The sequence below is a fragment of the Canis lupus genome, chromosome 21 (assembly GCF_011100685.1).
Source record: "Canis lupus familiaris isolate Mischka breed German Shepherd chromosome 21, alternate assembly UU_Cfam_GSD_1.0, whole genome shotgun sequence".
Taxonomy (NCBI): Eukaryota; Metazoa; Chordata; class Mammalia; order Carnivora; family Canidae; genus Canis; species Canis lupus.
In genome coordinates this window covers 682,160-705,905 of record NC_049242.1, presented here as the reverse complement: position 1 = coordinate 705,905, position 23,746 = coordinate 682,160, and the positions used below count along the sequence as shown (strand labels likewise).

Sequence of the window (23,746 nt, the reverse complement as noted above, 5' to 3'; positions counted from 1 at the left end):
AGACCCGGGATCAAATCCCACGTCGGGCTCCCGGTGCATGGAGCCTGCTTCTCCCTCTGCCTGTGTCTCTGCCTCTCTCTCTCTCTGTGAGACTATCATAAATAAACAAAAATTTATTAAAAAAAAAAAAAGGGGAGATAGCAGAATATAAACCCCATCCTTTGTGAGGGAAAGAAAAGATTTGCTTCTGTTTTGTAATTGTACTGACAAAGTAGAAATTAAAATTATATTCTGTATTAGGTGTAAAATGACCTTTCAAATTATCAACTGGCTAGGCTCTGAGAGAAAGGTTTATCAATTAAAGAAGTACAACACACTTTAAAAATCTAATTTAAAACATCATTCATGGAATTTGATACTGTGTTCTAATAAGTATAGAAAGTCTTCTCATTACCCCAGGGTGCCTTAGTTTTAATATAGTCTCACTTTCTCAAATAGACCTGCCCTGCCTCCCATGATTTGAAATAAGATTTGAACCCACAAATGTATTTATTGGTCACATATTCAGAGTTCCCTTATTTCATTTTAGGAACTATGTTCAAATATTTAAAAAATATGAAACATTTTAGAATTACTTTGTCTTAGCTATCAGAATGAACAACCATTCTTTTGTCTTGATGATTTGATTCTTCCCTCTGGCTCCACAGGAGTCAATATCACTGCTAGAAGCTGCGTGGGAGAAAATGTCTTTTTTACTGCTCCCACAGTTTTCTGAACTAGAAAAGATGAGAATGATAAGATCCCCGGGGGAAGTACCTATAGGTTTATAACATCTGGTCTGAGCTGGAGAATAAGTCTAAAAATTTCTTCCACATTAAAGCCTAAAACAAATAAAATTCAGGTCAAATTTTGGAGATAGTTCATAATTAATTATTTTTGGTTTATGTTAACTGATAACCCTGAATTATACTTTGAACTCAGTGATTTTCTGATAGATTTTAATGGAACTTGCATTTTAAAATTATCTTTCAGTGTGGCAGCAAAAGCACAACTGTTTGAAAATGCTGGTTCACTTAAGCTGATTTCTTCTGGGCGGTAAGTTCTCAAAACCCTTAATGTAATATGCAAATACATAAAATAGTGGCGACATCAATTTATTGACATGTTGGGTCATCTTTGACCGCTCTGACCTTCAGGTCTGCAGATGGTCAAATCCATACCCACTGTCTCCTCAGAGGGGGAAAAAAAAAAGGGCCTGTCTGTAAACAGCATTTAGCCCCTCAGACTGTTATAATGATGCCTCACTTACTTAAATCTTCATGAAGGAAGGGTTTCAAACAAGTTTTCAAAAAGATACAAGTTGCCATAACCCTTGGCATAGCAAAGACTCCTTTGATGAAAATTTGTGAAATTTTCAAAAGTATATTCTTTTTTTTTAATAATTTATTTTTTATTGGTGTTCAATTTGCCAACATACATAATAACACCCAGTGCTCATCCCGTCAAGTGCCCCCTCAGTGCCCGCCACCCATTCACCCCCACCCCCCCCTCCCCTTCCACCACCCCTAGTTCATCTCCCAGATATAGGAGTCTTCATGTACTGTCTCCCTTTCTGATATTTCCCACTCATTTCTTCTCCCTTCCCTTCTATTCCCTTTCACTATTATTTATATTCCCCACATGAATGAGACCATATAATGTTTGTCCTTCTCCGATTGGCTCATTTCACTCAGCATAATACCCTCCAGTTCCATCCACGTCGAAGCAAATGGTGGGTATTTGTCATTTCTAATGGCTGAGGAATATTCCATTGTATACATAAACCACATCTTCTTTATCCATTCATCCTTCGATGGACACCGAGGCTCCTTCCACAGTTTGGCTATTGTGGCCATTGCTGCTAGAAACATTGGGGTGCAGGTGTCCCGGTATTTCATTGCATCTGTATCTTTGGGGTAAATCCCCAGCAGTGCAATTGCTGGGTCGTAGGGCAGGTCTATTTTTAACTCTTTGAGGAACCTCCACACAGTTTTCCAGAGTGGCTGCACCAGTTCACATTCTCACCATCAGTGCAGGAGGGTTCCCTTTTCTCCGCATCCTCTCCAACATTTGTGGTTTCCTGCCTTGTTAATCTGCCCCATTCTCACTGGTGTGAGGTGGGATCTCATTGTGGTTTTGATTTGTATTTCCCTGATGGCAAGTGATGCAGAGCATTTTCTCATGTGCTTGTTGGCCATGTCTATGTCTTCCTCTGTGAGATTTCTCTTCATGTCTTTTGCCCATTTCATGATTGGATTGTTTGTTTCTTTGGTGTTGAGTTTAATAAGTTCTTTATAGATCTTGGAAACTAGCCCTTTATCTGATATGTCATTTGCAAATATCTTCTCCCATTCTGTAGGTTGTCTTTGAGTTTTGTTGACTGTATCCTTTGCTGTGCAAAAGCTTCTTATCTTGATGAAGTCCCAATAGTTCATTTTTCCTTCTGTTTCTTTTGCCTTCATGGATGTATCTTGCAAGAAGTTACTATGGCCGAGTTCAAAAAGGGTGTTGCCTGTGTTCTCCTCTAGGATTTTGATGGAATCTTGTCTCACATTTTGATCTTTCATCCATTTTGAGTTTATCTTTGGGCATGGTGTAAGACAATGGTCTAGTTTCATTCTTCTGCATGTGGATGTCCAATTTTCCCAGCACCACTTATCGGAGAGGCTGTCTTTCTTCCAGTGGATAGTCTTTCCTCCTTTAATGAATATTAGTTGACCATAAAGTTGAGGGTCCACTTCTGGGTTCTCTATTCTGTTGCATTGATCTATGTGTCTGTTTTTGTGCCACTACCACACTGTCTTGATGACCACAGCTTTGTAGTACAATCTGAAATCTGGTATTGTGATGCCCCCAGCTATGGTTTTCTTTTTTAAAATTCCCCTGGCTATTCGGGGACTTTTCTGATTCCACACAAATCTTAAAATAATTTGTTCTAACTCTGAAGAAAGTCCATGGTATTTTGATAGGGATTGCATTAAACGTGTACATTGCCCTGGGTAACATTGACATTTTCACAATATTAATGCTGCCAATCCATGAGCATGGAATATTTTTCCATCTCTTTGTGTCTTCCTCACTTTCTTTCAGAAGTGTTCTATAGTCTTTAGGGTATAGATCCTTTACCTCTTTGGTGAGGTTTACTCCTAGGTATCTTATGCTTTTGGGTGCAATTGTAAATGGGATTGACTCCTTAATTTCTCTTTCTTTAGTCTCATTGTTAGCGTATAGAAATGCCACTGACTTCTGGGCATTGATTTTGTATCCTGCCACACTACTGAATTGCTGTATGAGTTCTAGCAATCTTGGGGTGGAGACTTTTGGGTTTTCTATGTAGAGTATCATGTCATCGGCGAAGAGGGAGACTTTGACTTCTTCTTTGACATTTTCAATGCCTTTAATGTCTTTTTGTTGTCTGATTGCTGAGGATAGGACTTCCAATACTATGGTGAATAGCAGTGGTGAGAGTGGACATCCCTGTCTTGTTCCTGATCTTAGGGGAAAGGCACCCAGTGCTTCCCCAGTGAGAATGATATTTGCTGTGGGCTTTTCGTAGATGGCTTTTAAGATGTTGAGGAATGTTCCCTCTATCCCTACGCTCTGAAGTGTTTTGATCAGGAATGGATGCTGTATTTTGTCAAATGCTTGCTCCACATCTAATGGGAGGATCATATGGTTTTTGGTTTTTCTCTTGCTGATATGATGAATCACTTTGATTGTTTTATGAGTGTTGAACCAGCCTTGTGTCCCGGGAATAAATCCTACTTGGTCATGGTGAATAATTTTCTTAAGTACTGTTGGATCCTATTGGCTAGTATCTTGTTGAGAATTTTTGCATCCATGTTCATCAGGGATATTGGTCTATAGTTCTCCTTTTTGGTGAGGTCTTTGTCTGGTGTTGAAATTAAGCTGATGCTGGCCTCATAGAACGAATTTGGAAGTACTCCATCTCTTTCTATCTTTCCAAACAGCCTTAGTAGAATAGGTATGGGTTCTTCTTTAAAGGTTTGATAGAATTCCACTGGGAAGCCATCTGGCCCTGGACTCTTGTGTCTTGGGAGGTTTTTGATGACTGCTTCTATTTCCTCCCTGGTTATTGGCCTGTTCAGGTTTTCTATTTCTTCCTGTTCCAGTTTTGGTAGTTTGTGGCTTTCCAGAAATGCATCCATTTCTTCTAGATTGCCTAATTTATTGGCGTATAGCTGCTCATAATATGTTTTTAAAATCGTTTGTATTTCCTTGGTGTTGGTAGTGATCTCTCCTTTCTCATTCATGATTTTATTAATTTGAGTCTTCTCTCTCTTCTTTTTAATAAGGCTGGCTAATGGTTTATCTATCTTATTAATTCTTTCAAAGAACCAACTCCTGGTTTTGTTGATCTGTTCCACAGCTCTTCTGGTTTCGATTTCGTTGAGTTCTGCTCGAATCTTTATTAACTCTCTTCTTCTGCTGGGTGTAGGATGTATTTGCTGTTTTTTCTCTAGCTCCTTTAGGTGTAAGGTTAGCTTTTGTATTTGAGTTTCTTTCCAGTTTTTGGATGGATGCTTGTATTGCGATGTATATCCCCCTCAGGACTGCTTTTGCTGCATCCCAAAGATTTTGAACGGTTGTATCTTCATTCTCATTAGTTTCCATGAATCTTTTTAATTCTTCTTTAATTTCCTGGTTGACCCTTTCATCTTTGGCAGGATGGTCATTAACCTCCACGTGTTTGAAGTCCTTCCAAACTTCTTATTGTGATTTAGTTCTAATTTCAAGGCATTATGGTCTGGGAATATGCAGGGGACGATCCCAATCTTTTGGTATCGGTTCAGACCAGATTTGTGACCCAGTATGTGGTCTGTTCTGGAGAAAGTTCCATGTGCACTTGAGAAGAATGTGTATTCAGTTGAGTTTGGATGTAAAGTTCTATAGATATCTGTGAAATCCATCTGGTCCAGTGTATCATTTAAAGCTCTCGTTTCATATAAATAATAGTGAAAGGGAATATAAGGGAAGGGAGAAGAAATGTGTGGGAAATATCAGAAAGGGAGATAGAACATAAAGACTCCTAACTCTGGGAAACGAGCTAGGGGTGGTGGAAGGGGAGGAGGGCGGGGGGTGGGGGTGAGTGGGTGATGGGCACTGAGGGGGATACTTGACGGGATGAGCACTGGATGTTATTCTGTATGTTGGTAAATTGAACACCAATAAAAATTATTTTATTAAAAAAATAAATTAATAAAGCTCTCGTTTCTTTGGAGATGTTGTGCTTAGAAGACCTATCGAGTATAGAAAGAGCTAGATTGAAGTCACCAAGTATAAGTGTATTATTGTCTAATTATGTCTTAACTTTGGTTATTAATTGATTGATATATTTGGCAGCTCCCACATTCGGAGCATATATATTGAGGATTGCTAAGTCCTCTTGTTGGATAGATCCTTTAAGTATGATATAGTGTCCCTCTTCATCTCTCATTACAGTCTTTGGGATAAATTTTAGTTTATCTGATATAAGGATGGCTACCTCTGCTTTCTTTTGAGGACCACTCGAATGGTAAATTGTTCTCCAACCTTTTATTTTCAGGCTGTGGGTGTCCTTCTGTCTAAAATTAGTCTCTTGTAAGACAGCAAATAGATGGGTCCTGCTTTTTTATCCAGTCTGAAACCCTGCGCCTTTTGATGGGGTCATTAAGCCCATTCACGTTCAGAGTTACTACTGAGAGATATGAGTTTAGTGTCATCATGATATCTATTCAGTCCCTGTTTTTGTGGATTGTTCCATTGGACTTCTTCTTAAAGGGGAATTTTGAGAGTCCCCCTTAAAATTTCTTGCAGAGCTGGTTTGGAGGTCACATATTCTTTCAGTTTCTTCCTGTCTTGGAAGCTCTTTATCTCTCCTTCCATTTTGAATGAGACCCTTGCTGGATAAAGTATTCTTGGCTGCATGTTCTTCTCATTGAGGACCCTGAATATACCCTGCCAGCCCTTTCTGGCCTGCCAGGTCTCTGTGGAGAGGTCTGCTGTTACCCTAATACTCCTCCCCATAAAAGTCAGGGATTTCTTGTCTCTTGCTGCTTAAGGATCTTCTCTTTGTCTTTGGAATTTGCAAGCTTCACTATTAAATGTCGTGTTGAACGGTTTTTATTGATTTTAGGGGAGGATCTCTCTATCTCCTGGATCTGAATGCCTATTTCCCTTCCCAGATTAGGAAAGTTTTCAGCTATGATTTGTTCAAGTACATATTCTGGCCCTCTGGCCCTTTCGGTGGCCTCGGGAACACCAATTAAATGTAGGTTTTTCTTCCTCAGGCTGTCACTTATTTCCCTTAATCTATCCTCATGGTCTTTTAATTGTTTGTCTCTTTTTTCCTCAGTTTCCCTCTTTACCATCAACTTGTCTTCTATGTCACTCACTCGTTCTTCCACCTCGTTCACCCTCGTCATTAGGACTTCTAGTTTGGATTGCATCTCATTCAATTGATTTTTAATTTCTGCCTGATTGGATCTAAATTCTGCAGTCATGAAGTCTCTTGAGTCCTTTATGCTTTTTTCTGGAGCCACCAGTAGCTGTATAATAGTGCTTCTGAATTGGCTTTCTGACATTGAATTGTAATCCAAATTTTGTAACTCTGTGGGAGAGAGGACTGTTTCTGATTCTTTGTTTTGAGGTGAGGTTTTTCTTTTAGTCATTTTGCTCAGTGCAGAGTCGCCAAAAACAAGTTGTATTGGGAAAAGGAGAAAAAGAGAACAGAGAACGAAGGAAAGAAAAGAAAAAAGGAAGAAAAAAGAAAAAGAAGAAAAAGAAAAAAAGGGTGGGAGAAGCAAACAGAAATAAAAAATTAAACAGCAACAACAAAAAAGGAACCACGGGGGAGTATCTTCTGATTCTGTATACTTAAAGTCCCCTGACTTCCCCTGGAACTTGTCCGTCTAGCTGGTCTTCTGGGGGAGGGGCCTGCTGTGCTGATTTTCAGGTGTGAGCACCTGGGGGAGCTGCTCCGCCCCCTGCCTGGTGCAGGGCTCAGTGGGGGTTGTTCACCCCGTGAGGCCGCAGGAGGAACAGCCCCAGTGGCGGGGCCAGCTCTGCAGCCCTGGAGTCAGCCCCCGCAGTAGCTCCGGAGCTCTCCGTCTGCAGGGCCTGGAGGCTCCGGGCGGGGCCGCTGATCTGCTCAGCTGGGGCAGGAGCGTCCTCGCTGTCCTGGGCCCTCCCGGCCTCTGCCTGCTCCCCCCAGCTGCTCCCGCCCCGCAGCCCCCTCCGCGGAGCCGCCCCCGAGCCCCCCGAACTGCTCCCGCCCCGCAGCCCCCTCCGCGGAGCCACCCCCGAGGCCCCCCCGAGCTGCTCCGGGTCCCGCCGTGCGCGCTGCAGCCCTTAGGGAGCTCGGGGCGCTCTCCCGGGGCGCAGGTAGGTGTCTGTCAGTGTCCCCGGGAGCCCGAGGGCATCCCCGCCTTCCTGGGTCCTGCTCCACCTCCCCGCGAGCCCCTTTCCCCCGGGAAGGTCGGTGCAGCTCCTGCGTCTCCGGGACGGGGCTCTCCTGTCCTGGGGACACTCGCCCCAGCCTCAGCCCGGCTCCTCGCGGGCCCCTCCCCCTTGGAGGCCTTTTGTGTCTTTATTTCTTTTTCCCCGTCTTCCTACCTTGATGGAAGCGCGAACTCTTCTCACTGTAGCGTTCCAGCTGGTCTCTCTTTAAATCTCAGGCCGAATTCGTAGGTTTTCAGGATGATTTGAAGGTTATCCAGGTAATTTGGTGGGGACAGGTGATTGGGGGCCCTACCCTTCTGCCATCTTCCCCCGCCCCATCAAAAGTATATTCTTTTTTTAAAAAAATGTTTAAAGCTTTATTTGAGAGTACATGCACACAAATGGAGGGAGGGACAGAGGGAGAGAGAATCTCAAGCAGACTCCCTACTGAGCTCTAAGCCTGACATGGGGCTCCTCTCACAACCCTAAGATTACAACCTGAGACGAAACCAAGAGTTGGATGCTCAACCGATTAAGCCATTCAGTGCTCCTCGAAAGTATATTCTTGACTTTTAATAGTGATAAAACTTTTTCTGGAAGAAGGTTTATGCATTGAAAAGTATGCTTATTAAAAAAAAGAGAAAGAAAAGCATGCTTATTCTTGTTCACAGTGTTGCTGTAGAGCTGATTGGCCCAAGTAGCTCTTTTTTTGAGTACAGTTCTTCATTCAGATTTCCCATATTTTACCTTCAGGTTGTGACATCTTGCTGCTGATAATCTGCTTGCTTCTAAGATTTCACTTTCATCTCCTCCTGTTCCAAAATGATCTTCTCATCCACCGTGGGCTTTTTTTTCTTTTAATTTGAGTATGTATGAAATACTGGAATTTTTTAGTATTCTCATTTGCCTGTTTTTGTTTTATTTTACCATTAGCATCAGGTCCAAGTCATTCAATAAATAAATGCTTGCTATTGAAAGAGCATATGAGAGCCCTTGAAAAACAAACTTTGATTTTTCCTTTGAATGTACAAAGACAATTTTGATCATCCCAATTTGCATAATTAACGCTATCAAGTAAGGGAATCACAGTTAATTGAAGTATCATTGTATAGTTATTTTAAAAGTTACTCAACCACTATGCTATACACCTGAAACTAATATAGCACTGTATATTACTATACTGGAATTAAAATTTTTAAAAAGTTATTCAACCATAGAATTTTTATTGATTAGGGGATCCCTGTTTGCCTCAGTGGTTTAGCGCCTGCCTTTGGCCCGGGGTACAGTCCTGGAGTCCCAGGATCGAGTCTGACATCAGGCTCCCGGTATGGAGCCTGCTTCTCCCTCCTCCTGTGTCTCTGCGCCTCTCTCTCTCTCTCTCTCTCTCTCTCTGTCTATCATTCATAAATAAATAAATAAATAAATAAATAAATAAATAAATAAATCTTTAAAAAGAAAATAATTTTTATTGACTATTTAAAGTATGTTGACTTTATTGACAAGTGTTTATTAAATACCTACACAGTGTTGGCTTGTGGGAGTTACTAGAGATAACACTGTCTTTTTTTTTCCCCAAGGCCTAGCAAGGGTCTTTGTGTATTAATGTTTTTAACTTCACAGAGTAGAGCCACTTTGGTATCCTCCTGGGATGTTGGTTAATGCATTGAACTTATGTAACAAATCCCAGCGTACTTGCGTTTAACTCCATCCATAATATCCTCACCATCTTCCCTTGGTGAAAACTAGGTACTGTGTATGTCAGAGCAAACATCATTTCTCTGAACCTATCATCATTTCTAGGCCCTAATTAATTTAAGGGATTTAACTTTGCTACTTCTATATTGCCATGTAGTTGAATTGCTCCACTAGGTGGAGTCCTTTTATTTTGAAGCTCTAAATCCCTTAACTCAAGTTCTGTGATCAAAGAGATAATCCTTTAAAAGCTTTAAGTAAACAAGCTATTAATGAAGTTAACCAGAACACTATCATATACTCAAATGTTCAACAATCAGCCTATGCATTTTTAACATGCTTTTAGGTTATACTCTAAATCAACTTCTAAAGGCTGTCGTAAACTTAGAGCTCACCAGAACGTTGAAGGTTGAAGTCTACTTGTCAGCAATCCCGTAGCATTTGACAGTGTCATAACTTTTCACCAAGAGACAGGCACAGTGGAGCACAACTGACATTGGGGGCAAATAGACCCATGTTTAAATTCTTGGTCTACCACTTCGTAGTTGTAGTAACTTTGGAGTTACATATTTAGGAAATCTATTTTCTTTATCTATAAAATGAAAGCCATAATTCTGCATTTGACAAATTATTGTAATGTACACTGTAATGTATTTGAAGTACTTGGTAAATTCTCTGTAGATGGTGTCCAATAGTAACTATTATTGTTATTATTTAAAGTGCTTGCCTGAGATATTCAGGCCTCTAATTAATAAACTAGTGGTACTTAATCAGTTATCTGATACTCTCTTGTACCATTAAAAAGAAGTGAACAACACATAGAAGTTGAGGGCATCTCTCTTATTAACCTCCTACAATGCTTGTTTTGCTTTCTTTCTAGGGAGCTCAGGGTTACCCTTGAGTTGAATCTTAAAGAATGATAGAACCAGTAGTGGGTAGTGTGGGTAGTAGGTTGACTAGCCATGTTTGGGAAAGAGACAAGGTGGGAGATTTCAGTGGATGGCTTTGAATAACAGGAAAGTAACACCTCTAGGAGTTACTGAAGACTCCAAGTCATTGAGCAAATGGGTAATCTAATCATTTAATCATTAGAACAAATCTAATCTAATCAATGAACAGATCATTTAAGTAGTTTTTCTAGGAGGTTGTGAAAAGGAGAGAACAGTTAACCATTTAAGGTGAAATTGGTGAGATTTAAAACACCTTAATTAGGGCAATAACAAAAGCATGAAAAACTATAAGGAGAGTTTATGAATCAGAGCAGTATTGGACAACTGCTTTGATACTTTGGGAATGAAAGACATTTAAAAAAAAAAAAAAACTCCAAGTCTTTGAGACTGTCAAAAAGAATGGTAATTTAGTTTCTGATCTTGGCTTATGAGTACATAGGAGGGAAAGGAAAATTTTAACCATAATGTTTGAGGAGCCTGAGGAACATTGAGAGGCAAATTGTGTAATTGGAACCAGGAGATAACATGGAGTTTGGTGCCATTTGAGAAATTTCCACACAGTGGTTACGATGACATTTCAGAATATAGGTGAGGTCTGGAGCCTACAACCAAGAAAGAATTCTTGAGATGTCTTTGGTGCAAAATGCTGGTTTTATTAAAGCCCAAGGACAGGACACTTGGGCAGGAAGAGCTACTGCCTGGGCCTGTGAGGGGTGACTGATTATATACCTGGGAGTTGGAAGGGGTCTGGAGATAGCACAAAATTAGAGATAAGGAATTTTGGAAGCAAGGTTTCCAGGACCTTGAGGGGCCTGGCTATTGTTGGGCAAAGGTCACTTGTTACCGTCTAATAAAACCTGAGTCATGAGACCCTTCAGATGTCTTTCGGTGGGCCATGTGCTTGGAGGATGATTGCCAACATGTGTCTTGGGGGATAGAGATAAAGGGAAATTTCAAAAGGAATTTCATATGTTAAAGTAAACTTACAGGCTCCTGGGGGATGGGCTAAGATTGCCTTCTGCCCTTAGCAAAGTATGAACATCGAGGCAGTTGAGTCCGTAGAGGAATGTCCCTCTGCCTGTTTCAAGGACTTGTCAAGGTACTGCTCTGGGCTTGTGCTTTGTCCTCAGCTAGTCCTCTGTTCCCCCATCAGTTACACTGCATAAATAATGGTGAGGGTACTCCAGGATGGAGCATACTGAATAAAAAAGGAAAAATGGCTGAGGTGAATGATTTAAATGATTTAAAGGTCAAGCAAAGAAAATGTCAAGGAATGACCAGAAGTAATGGTCAATGTGGTAGAAGCAAAAATGTCAAGGAGATCATTAGAGGACACTGGTTTTAATCTCTAAAGTATCACTGGAAATCTTTAAGAAATGAGGTTCAGTGGAATGGAAGGGGCCACTCTTCAAGGGAGCTTGACCTGTAAGACTTGTTCATGTGAAGATTTCTGAGTTGCTACAGACTCTGAAGCCAGAATATCTGAGACTGAGGCCTGGAGAATATGAATTTTTGACAACTTCCCCAAATGATTCTTATGTAGCACAAAAAAAAAAAAAAAAAAAAAGAGTTTGAGAACCATTTGAATACAGAAAAATGTCATAGTACCTAGAATATCCCTGAGCAGACATTAGTTTTTTACAGTTGTTCTCCTTAATCTGGAAAATGCCTTCAAGAGCTAAATGTCACTAGACTCTGTTTTACCATTATAAAAGCATGTGGAAAATGATATCTGTAAAGCCTTTACCCCAATGTTAGTTATACTTGGGCAGAAGGAAAGATCCGCTTTAAAGTAATATAATTTAGGCAAGCTATACAAGTATCTTCCGAAGGTTGAATTGAGAATTATGTGCTTGAGAATTAAGAAAATTTGGAGCGTCTGGCTCATTATAAGCAATCACATATTTCTGTTATCATAATTTCAAACCAGTGTTTTGTTTATAATTACACAGCACCAAAGCAAAGCTCAACACATTGTTCTTGTCCAGTAAGTTTGAGATTTAAGAAGGCTGTCACTAGTTTATAGCATAGTGACACATGTAAGATACACATAAGATAAATCAATGTGCTTCATTAAGAAACACAAAAAGAATCCATGATTTTTAAGAATAATATTTTTTTCTTCTTTTAGAGAATGTGGAGAATATTAATCGACTAAAAAAAGTGAAGGGAAACCACCTCTGATTTCATCACCTGAAGATAACCACTGTTAGCATTTGGTTCACAACCACCTAATCTCATCTAGGACCATGGTTCTCAAACTTTTTAGTCTCAGAACACTTAAAAAAAACTCATTGACAACCCCCAAAGACCTTTTATTTATTTGGATCATATCTATCTATATTTGCTATAGTAGAATTTTAAACAATTTTTTTAATTTATGAATTTATTAAAAATGTAAATAAGCTCATGTAATTCTTTTTGTTAGAAGACAGAATTGTGATTATTCACTGTTATTAACAATCAACAATTATCAAAAATAGAAATGATTTTTTTCAGTGGTATTAAGAGACTTCACAGATAATATCCAAATAGTCACCAGAAATATTCTAGATCAGCAATCAGGAGATGTAGACTCTAGCCTGATTCTGCCATACATAACCTTAATTCCTTAGACTTCATTTCTACATATAGAAGATGAACCAAGGAAATGACCTGTTTCTTTTCAAAATCCAAATTCCTATCAGCCAAGTCATCTGATGACCACAAGTCCTCCAGCATTTGGGGGTGACTCTTTTCTGTGAAAGTCAGGTAAATAATGTGCCTACCTCCGGATCGTAGCAGGGTCTAGCTTCTTTACCTCTTCCAAAGGCCATGTTCTTAATGTGTTTAAAACAACACAAGTTGTTTCATATCCACCACTAACCCAGGCCACATGGAAGCCCACTCCTCTTTTGTGGCCATATACTGAACATGCTGTAATCAGCTTCCATTCCTTAATGATGTTGACTGCTGAGAGCTCAGGAACTGACACCTCTTCCTTAATTCCACCAAAGCACCACTAAAACAATAACAAACATTTTTAAAAGGCCATTACATATTAGTAAAAATAAAATAAATTTTATGAAAAATATTTTCTAATATAAAGAGTTACATTATTTTACATTTTTTACAGACCTCTTTAATATATGGCATAATAGGAAATAAATGGATTCTCATATACACTTCATTTGCTGTCAGAGCAGTTATCCTCTCAGGGTCCCATATACCCATCCACCCAGGTTCTCCTTGACTGTACTTTATGAACCACTCACTCCTCCGTGATAAACACGGAAAAGGAACCATGAAGGTTGTATTCACTGTATTGTTCCAACATAGTGCCCAACGCAGAAAAGATGCTCAACAAAATTGTTAGATAAATGAATAAAATACACATTTTTTAACTTAAAAAGCCTTCATTAGTTACTAGGGCACATGGATGGTTCAGTTGGTGAAGCATCAGACTCTTGATTTCAGCAGGTCATGATCTCAGGATCGTGAGGTCAAGCCCTGTGTCATGCTGAGCATGGAGCCTGCTTGAGTTTCTCTCTCCCCCTCTTCCTCTGCCCCTTCCTTGCCTGTTCACACAAGTGTGGACATTTTCTCTCTCTCTCTCTCTCTAAAAAAATAATAATAATAATAATAATTTATTACTCACATTTTCACTTCATTTTCAGCGGAGTTGCAATACACATGTCTTTGATACAAGCAACTTTAACTCTATAAGGGCCCATGGAAGTTCTATAGCATTGAGGTGTTCAATATTCAGACAGATATCCAAGCCAGAAACAGCCAGTATTTGTTGAGAGAAAACTAAGAAAGGAACATGTAACTAATTTAAGAAATCTCCAACCAGTGACCAAGAAGCAAATGCAGAATTGATTGTAAATAGTCATGTGCAATTTAGAGGTCTTGCAAGGACAAAATTTTTGTAAAACATTTGCTTTACGTGCTAGCACTGTTTCATGTCATGTGTTCTTCTACTTTATTATTTGTAATAGCTGCCTAATGCTTTACTGGATTGGTGTGTGTTAATTCATTAAATCTTCTGATGAAGGGACGCCTGGGTGGCTCGGCGTGATTCTGGAGTCCCAGGGTCGTATCCCACATCAGGCTCCTTGCATGGAACCTGCTTCTCCTATCTCTGCCTCTCTCTGTGTCTCTCATGAATAAATAAAATCTAAAAAAAAAAAAAAAAATCTTCTGATGAAGATTTAGGTTGTGATTTGTTTTTAGCCTTTGTATATGTTATTACTTTAGCAACTTTTTAACTATATCTGTGTGCATTTCTCCTTCCTTCATACTAAAAGTGTGTGTGTTTGTGTGTGTGTGTGTGTGTGTGTGTGTGATATTAAGTGGCCCTCCAGAAAACATTGTATCAATTTTGATTAGGTGACATTTTAAAATGTTGCTTATATTAAGATAATCATTGTGAATTTTGCACACTCACCCTATCAAACCTTTGTAAGTCTACTCATCAGTAATAGCATTTAGAATTAGGAGTGGGTCTTGTGAACAGATCATCCTCTGGATTATAAGGAAAGAAATGGCTTTCAGGATGCTGAGTGCCGTTACCTTACTCTACCATGCAATAAGAAGCAAGATTTTCAAAATCCTTTTCAAAGGATATTAGGATCTTTTGAAGAGAGACTCAAAAGGTGACAGAATTATTTCATATCTTCCTCAATATACCAAGGCAGTAAAAGAGGAAGCATTAGCACCTAGAGAGAAAACTTCACTGTCACAAACATCTACATTAAATCATCAAAGCTCTATGCTGAGTTCACACCTGTAGTTACAGATCTCGGCAGAAGAAAATTATACCTGTCTGTCATATGCACAGATAATTGAAAAGTCATGACAGATAATATTTTGTGCTAGGTATTTTTGACACATTTAACAATACCCATTTATTTAGAGCATAATTACTCTACATGCCTCCCCCATGCTATCCAATCCCATAAAATACTATAGAGAGAACATTCATGTGTGAAATATTAACAAAAATAGTTTGGTTGCATTTAGAGTATAATTTCAAAAACTGTATCATTATAAGGATTATAATATCTTCTTAACGATTTGTATAACTGAAAATTGTTTCTTAATGCATTGACTAATGATTCAAAGTAGTAAGACTTACTATTAGAGGAAATTTTTGCTGTTAGAAGATTTGAGTTTTTGGGAAGCCTGGGTGGCTTAGTGGTTGAGTGTCTGCTTTTGGCTCAGGTGGTGATCCCGGGGTTCTGGGATCAAGTCCCTGCATGGAGCCTGCTTCTCCCTCTGCCTATGTCTCTGCCTCTCTCTCTCTCTCTCTCTCTCTGTCTCTCTCTCTATGTCTCTCATGAATAAGTTAATAAAATCTTTAAAAAAAGAGATTTGAGTTTTTGAAAAACCCTTATATACTTTTAGAGAAATGGCTGGAGCCCTCAATTACATCAGATACAAGATTATAATATCAGATCAAATTATACCAAATTAGATTAAATTATTATAATTGGAAGATTATAGGAAAAACTAATATTCTTTCTATTTAAGATTACCATGGTCTGGTTCTTAGAAGTCTTCATAACTTGGTAGTATCCTCTTTCCCCACCCCACCAACATGTCAGCAACACTCCCATGCATACACATTCATGTACTTGCATGCACATATACACACGTACACAGGGCTCTACTCTGGGTACCTGTGCTTCCTCAGTTCTTCCGTAGACCAAGTTGAGTTGGGCTAGTAGCCATTCCTAAATCTGTCTGCTGCAGGCTGGCCTCACAAACTTTCTGGAAGTACAGCCTGAGACTCACCTCATGAAATAGACTCTGGGGGTAGGAACATAATTTTTCTCTAATTTTTAACTTCCTAATTTTCAGATATCTGTTTGAAAACTCCATTATAAATGAGCTACTCTCGTTCTGGAAGTGTAGGGAATAAGACCCAGCATCTAGTTCCAACAGGGAAATTTAATAATGTTACACTGCTCTTTGAGAAAGCTGTAGATAGCAAATACTGCTTGCTGATGCTTCTTTGCAGGGAATAAGTACTGAGACCTCAGGGAGAAAAGACAGGGTACCTTCAGTCTTAAAAGTCCTCATCATGTAGAAAACAGACCCCAGAGCATCTTACCTTTTTTTCAATTCATTGATTCAGCAAATACTTACTGAGTTACTAAGCATCACGCATCATTCATGGAGCTCACATTCTAATTGGGGAGAGAGAATTATGGAAATATCAATAGTAACAACAGAATACCAGCCACTAAATACCATTCAGACTTAAAACAGGTGAGTATGATACTTGCCTCGGCACCTATTTTTTATGTGTGGTCAGGAAGACCAAACCTTTAGCAAAGCTTAGGAAATCTAAGGTGAACTAGAAGTGCACAGCCATGTGAAGATAAAGAGGAAAACATCTCGGGGCAAAGCTCTGATAGTCCTGAGGTAGGATTGAGTTTGGCATGTTTGAAGAGGTTAAAGCAGGCCAGTGTGACTGGAGTATAGTAGGTGAGCAGAGGCCGGTACAGAAGAAGCAGGAGATACTGACAGGTACCTGTTTGTGCATAGTGTGGAGGCTAGAATTGGAAACCAGGTGAAAGGCTGCGTTTGAAGAAATAATGTGGTCATCACATGATTATCAGAACCTTTTTCAAACTGCCCCAGAGCTTCTCTGTGTAGAATGGATTTAAGGAAACAAAATAGGAAGCCTAGAGGATTTAGAAAGCTAGGAAGCCATTCTGTGAGCCACACTAGAAATGAATTTAGGTTGGACTCTGGTTGTGATAGAGATGGTGAGAAGTAGGTGAAGTCAGGATAATTTGTACATTGTATCAAGGTAATTGGATGTTGAAGAATAAAGGTGACTCTTCGGTGACTTGATGAGTTGATGGCTTTTTAGTGTAGGCTCAAATATTTTAAAATAGATCTCTTATAAATCTCTGAAATTCTGGCTTCTCTTAAGAAACTATAGTATCTGGTTACATTGAGTATGAATTTTCATATGGCAAGAGATGGTGGGACCTGAGTGTTGGCTTCCCACTTTAGGAGATGTTATAGGCTCTGTTTTGCAAAGCCTCCATCTGTCCTCATCATCTCCCTGACAATGAGGCTATTGTTGGTTGTCATTTATCATCAATTTATCCTATCATTTTTTCATGTATCATGCCCACTTAATTTATTTACTGTACTCTGTAGGCCTTAAATTTTGTGGTCTCACCTCTGATAATCTGGAAAGAACTAGAAAAAAAAAGCTTTAGGGTACGTATGAACTTCTGTATAAGTGTAAAAATGGCCTGTTTGCCAGCGTACTGTTCTATAATAGTATTTAAAACCAATTTGTGCTGTTATAAGCCAGGTTAATTATCCATGGGGACATTTCCTGAAAGTACAAGAAGAGTTTTTGGTGTGCTCTTAATATTTGATTTCTTGATTAAGTGACACAAGTGTATTCAGTTTGTGGAAAATGCTCTTATATATACTTACATATGTGTTTTATGTATATTATACTCCAATATCATACAACTAAAAACTAATTTGAAGTATAAATGTACTTGAGTTGAGTGTTATGGATTTTATAAATTGCTTTTTCCCCCTTCAGCCAAGCCAAAGCCATGTACTCATGTAAAGCAGAGCACAGCCATGAGCTTTCCTTCCCACAAGGGGCGATATTTTCTAATGGTAAGTATGCCCATTCCCTTCACTAACTAAAGTTCATTATCTTGGGGACGATGAAGGAATAGTGTAGGGATAAGAAGCTAAAATAGAAGCCAGGAGACTCAGAATCTAGTGCCAGCTCTGCCTCTCATAACCTGTACAGGTGAATGCATCAAATTCCTCTGCAGCCCAGTTTGCTACTGTATATATGAGAGAGGCAGAAGGAAGAAAGGATGGGGGAGATAGGAAAGATGGAAGGATAGGAGGGATTGGGGAGGACGAGAGATTGGTTACATGAATGGAAAAGGACATTTCCAGCCTTAAAGATGCTATGACACTGTTTTGACAACTTGAGTGTATATATGCAATCTGATGTGGATTTTTACCCATTTGTGTACATAATTATTTGGGGCTAATGTTGAATGAATGACATTTGTTTTTTATTTTTTGTCAGTGTACCCATCAGTGGAACCAGGATGGTTGAAAGCAACTTATGAAGGCAAAACAGGACTAGTTCCAGAAAATTATGTTGTCTTCCTCTAATACTGTTTAGTGGATGGCAGTATCTTCATGGTATCCATGGTAACAATAATAAGTGCTATGATTTTATCTGACACAGATATGGGAATCAGCCCGCTAAATGAAAACTAAATTTCTATCAGGTTTCTACACCAGCAGACTATGTAGCTCCCTATACATGGAAAAGAAAAAAAAAAAAAAATCCTTAAATTGCTTGCCAGCCATTCTTTTTATTTTTTACTTCTTGACTGGTTTCTTATTTTAAAAGCTTTCCTCCCCTGTTTTTTCTGATAAGTAAATCTGTACATTGTCTCTTCTATAATAATCGTAGAATCTCAAATACTATATGAAGTACTATATCCCAGAAATTGGGAAACTAGAAATTTGCTATAAGGATTTTTAGATCTGTCCTTTACTGTCTGGCGTTTTCTGAGGAACCTTGAAATCATGACTTAAAAATGTGATTTAATTTGTTCATTTATTATTTTTTCTTAAGAATTTACGTCTTTTATATAAGATTGTTTGGTCCTAAACATTTCAAACAATAAGTTTTTTTCACACAACTTTATTTTTATTTGTTTACCAAGTAGATGATGATATTCAGAAGGAATAATGTATATGATGTCTATAAATGAAGCCAAATTAAGTCATACACTGATTTCAATATAAACACTCCATTCAGTATTCCAGATGCCTTCTCTGGGCATAGAAGGAATCAGCAGATTATTTCTGTCAAAGCCTGACAATGAATATGTGGGTATTTTGCATTCCCCTAAAGATCTTCACCACAATACCCAACACTACCTTTACAGCAGAAAGTACCCATAGACCATGAATAAGCAAATTAACATGGCTTAGTGCCAACACAACTTATTTATGGATCCTGTAATTTGAAAATCAAAATTCTGTGTGTCCCAGCATGTCATTCTTCTGTAAATTATTAAAATCAATTTTAAAATAGAAATATTTTAGCGGATGGGCAAACCTGGCAAGCAAGATTTAATTCATGGGTCTTGGTTTGCTGACGCCTGGTTTAGGGAATGTGTAAAACTATCTTTATTATTTTGGGATTTTATGAAATTTTACTACATTAACATATAAATACTGATAAGTCATATGCACATATCATCTGCTAGTGGGATTATAGTGGCATCACAAAATACAACTACAATAATAGGAAAACAGTGTAAAAAATGCAGTTTTAAGGCATGCAGCCTGAATTCTACTTGTAACACTGTGAAGTGTTAACATATTTTATTGATACCTAATTTGGGCTTTTGAGAAATTCTTGTACAAATGATAAAGTTGTTTTTTAAAGACACAAGTGGAGAAGCCATGCCTTTTAACTTCTATGCTTGTGATAGAAACCAAACATAAAGATACAGGATTCTTAAATTTTAAACCACAGATTTTAAAATTGTTTAACCATCTTTAGCAGGAATAAAATCTGTACATGATTTTCTTTTATACCTTTCAATTTACAGCCTTTATTAAGAATTTCACTGAACTTATAGAGCATAGAAATAAGTATTCACTATCCATTTAAATATATCATCAACATCTGGTCATGCATCAACCATTATTTATATTCCAATTATTCTAATATAGTATTTCGATAAATACCTGCATGTGGCAAGGAGTCTTTCTTCTCAAGATTCCAAAAAGCTGGTTACTCTCATTGCCTGCCACCATACTGATCCACTAGGCCATGATATTTTACTTGTTACTTCAGAGTTCTTCACTGTACAGATACTCAGGTACTGACTTGCACAAACCTCTTTTTATGTGATAATATAATCTGTAGTTTCAATCTCTTCCACTTTAAATGAATGTTTCTAGAGTTCACAGGTTAAATTATATGTGCATGCATATACACACAACTATGCCTTGCCTTTTAGATTTGCTTTTAAAATTAAAAATGGAATACTGGATTAGAACTTAAAAAGAATAACATTAGATAGAATCAAACCAGAAATAAATACCAGTGCATTGAAATAAAGGAATGAAAAATATTTAATGTTGTGAAAATTAGTAATAAAATGAAAAAAATCTGATAAATTTTATTTTTTTACCTTCTGATATTGAACTTTGTATACTTATAATCAGGTGTTGCTAGAGCTTTTTGGTCTCTAGATCTTTGGTGGCCCTTACTAGAGATAATAGCATTGCTGACACCCTGACTACCCTCTGCTGGAACAGAAGGTCGTTTTTCCAGTGTACCAGTCCCTTAGTTTAAACACCCTTGCCATCATCTGGCATTCTACTAGATTAGAACCTCTTAATGGCAAATTGATTTTCTTCCAAAGATCAACTTGACTCCAAAGAAAGATTCAGAATTCTACTTCAGGAGCTGCATAGAGAAATTTCAACCTTCATTTTATTTTCACACAGCCCAGAGTGTTCCTTCCTCTAATTTATCTGAGAGCTAATTCCATTGTGATCAGTGAGGAGTTAAAGGTTTTACTGTATAAGACGTGGATGTGAAGCCCTCATTTCTCATAGTGAGGCACTTATTGTGGTATTACTTAGTATGGTCCTTTTTCTGAAACAAAAGTATAAGTGCTTGTTCGAATTGTACTTCCTTTTGCAATTTTAACATTTATGGAAATGGTCCTTTTTCTTCATATTGATTACATGTGTAAGCAAGTTATGGCCATAAACTGCAGACAGACTAAAGCTGCTTTTCCTTAGAAATAAGTTTCCTACAGATAAGGTAGTTATGAGCATTGAGAAAATCAAGACGTGCTCTAACTTACATGGTACCTAAATTACACAAGATAATGGCAGTCATTGAAACAAGATCACATTAAAAATTGTAACCACATTTCAATAATGAAACCTTAGCTTTTCAGGGGCAATATGAAGATATGTTACATCCACACCTTCAGAAAGCACAGTGTGGACACTCTAAACACTACTTATGGTATACTCAGTATGAGGAAGAGATTGATAAATCTAAGCTAGTCATCCTGTGTACTATGTGAAAATATCCCTAAGTACAGAACACTTACATATTTAAAAGGTGCCTCTTTTGTTATGCCATAACTCTACCAAGTTTATAGAAACTAGTCAGTTAACTGAAGGTTTTTCTTGTGCTATGTGTAAATGTCTGAAAAGTAAAACAATCTTTGTATTCCTGTGAAGACCATGAAGTATGAGGAAGTGCCATTTCTTCTTATTTGATTTGAGTGGTTTGGGTAGTTGTATTGGCTCTCTGTGCTTTGTAATGTGAATGAGTGCAACCAAATTTCTCAACAATGGCTTCTTAGCTAGCTCTTTCAGGGGTGGTGGAGAAAAAGATATATACTTTATAATCTCAAACTATCCAAGTTCCCAAGTAGAAAAAATAAAGATAGATAATGACTTATTCCTATTCTATAATAATTGGTTTTACATATTGTGGCACGCCCTTTAAAAACCCACCAGTTTAAAAAAAAAAAATCCACTAGGTTGTAAGGAAAAAAAGTCTAGCAACGTAATCCTGTGGTGATAACCTCATTCACCCTGTTATTCCCAGCCTCATTCTTCAGGTCTATGTCTATTTCTGATATGAGAAGGATATCACTTATAGATGCTGGTGTAGAAGAGTTTTTTCAAACAACTGTATTTGTAGTGTACCCCTCAGTTATGTATTCAGGATGTCTTAATTAGCATTTAGAACTCCAACTTGAATTAAACTTTTTTGCCTTACTGAGTCAAGTAAGTCGGTAAGACCATTTACAGTCAGATTTTGTTCTTTTTTTTTTTACAATACCTTTGTAATTTGCAGCCGTTACTATGTATGACCTAATAACATCACTGAGTAGAGCTCCAAATCTTGGTAAAAAGAAAAAAACAAGAGACTTTACTATTGTCCAGAAGTTATTCTGCACTTGACTAAAGGTTTCCCATTATGGTAGAAATCGCTATTTACTTTTGGTTCCAGTCTTTTTTGGTTACCTTCCAAAATCAAAACATGTTTTACAAAGTAAGTTAAACTTCCTGAATAGTCTATATCCCACCTGTCTCCTGTTGATCTACAAACTTACTGCCAGGTATTTATCAACTAGTCTTAGTTGATATATTCACTGTATCCTTCTGTTGCCACCAAAATCTCCTGGCTTCAAATGTGCAAGTTCTACTTGTAGTAATCTTAGGTGAACTCTGGCTTATAAGTGAGATGTACTTGTAAAGGGTCAAATCAATAAATAAGATTTTTCATTTTTTTATGGCAGCTACATCCACTGCTTTAAATAAGGAATTTCAAATAAGAATGTTGACAGTGCTCACAGTGAACCATTGGCAGAAGACTGATCTGAATATGCTAGATCAGTGTTTAGAAGCTGTTGTATTGGTTAGGGAGCCCGATAGGTCATCCCTTCCTCTCTGACCCTCAAGACAGATGCCAGGTTCAGAGGTTGAACATTTCTTGGTGCTACAGGGAGAAATGGAGTCTCTGTGCTTACTCAGGAGCCCCAAAAGGCAGGGGTCACTTATAGTTATTACAAACATAAATATCCTTCAACATCCAAGATGTTTATGTACAGGGCTACAATAGGAATCTAAGTGATGGAGGGAGCTGGAGACCAAAAGTGCTGATACCACCTCATTAGATGATCATTTTCTCCCCTTTGTACCATCTGCCGTCTCTTAGCAGTGTTTCCTTTGGTCTTTACCCTTCCAGGGTTGAGAGTAGCCTAATTTTGCCTTGAATCCATTCAGTTTCTTAGATTAAAAGTGTTCATTGTTTTATACGTGGTAGCATGTTAGAACTTTTATATATGGCTTTGCATCTTCATTTACCTTTTTACAGAGAATACGGCCTGCACATGATTTATGCTTAAAATCTGAGATATCACCACATTGAGGGCTGTGACTTCGAGAAGAGCTGAAGCCTTTACAACTAAATAGGGAGTTTGGCAGGGAAGATGACTTTTTTTAAAAAAATTCAGAATCCTATTTATATACTGTTAAAATTTGAAGTACTATAGTTTATGTTAAAATTGAATATTTAGATACTATATTTCAGTACTAGAAATTTTTTGTAGCCACTAACATGACAGATTAATAAATATGGTGAAAATGATTGTCAGTAAATTATCATATTGAATTGTTTGTAGTGTTTCTGTATTTGTCTTCACTTTGTGTATATATACACACATATATATAAAACATGTAAATAACCTTATGTTATTCCTAATCTCAATTGCCACAATATCTTTAATGTATGTTGACACTGTATTTGAAATTACTTTAAAAAAATAAACGATGTAAACACATTTTAATTTAGTTTTTGTACTTCAAGAGCCACTGTGTTGGAGGGCAGCCATCTTGGATTCATATGGAGAAAAAACAAACTTTCAAGTACTATGAATGGTCATTTTGAATGTGGCTGAGTGGAAAATTATAGCAGAATTAGTAACCTTTTCCTGCCAGTTGGACCTTTTCCTGAGAAATTGGCATTATGATAGATTCAGAAAGATGTTAATGTTGGTACCTACCTATTAATGATGCAGATGTCTACAAGAGAGAAGTAAATGAGCCATAAACAAAATATCAAATATAAC

General features: G+C 38.0%; 1 protein-coding gene across 7 annotated transcripts in view; it reads left to right on the top strand.

Moving 5' to 3' along the window:
- ARHGAP42 (Rho GTPase activating protein 42) overlaps nt 1-23,464 on the top strand; it is a 287,856-nt gene extending 264,392 nt beyond the window's left edge. For 5 of the 7 annotated variants that reach the window (XM_038568211.1, XM_038568212.1, XM_038568210.1 and 2 more), the window contains 3 exons: nt 973-1,035; nt 17,626-17,705; nt 18,136-23,459. In XM_038568211.1, coding sequence (XP_038424139.1) covers nt 973-1,035; nt 17,626-17,705; nt 18,136-18,224 — 232 coding nt within the window. In that variant the 3' untranslated portion in view covers nt 18,225-23,459. Of the gene's footprint in view, nt 1-972; nt 1,036-12,192; nt 12,416-17,625; nt 17,706-18,135 lie in introns of those variants that run through there. The other 2 variants (XM_038568209.1, XM_038568213.1) reach the window with 2 other exon arrangements.
- Nucleotides 23,465-23,746: the final 282 nt, after the last annotated feature.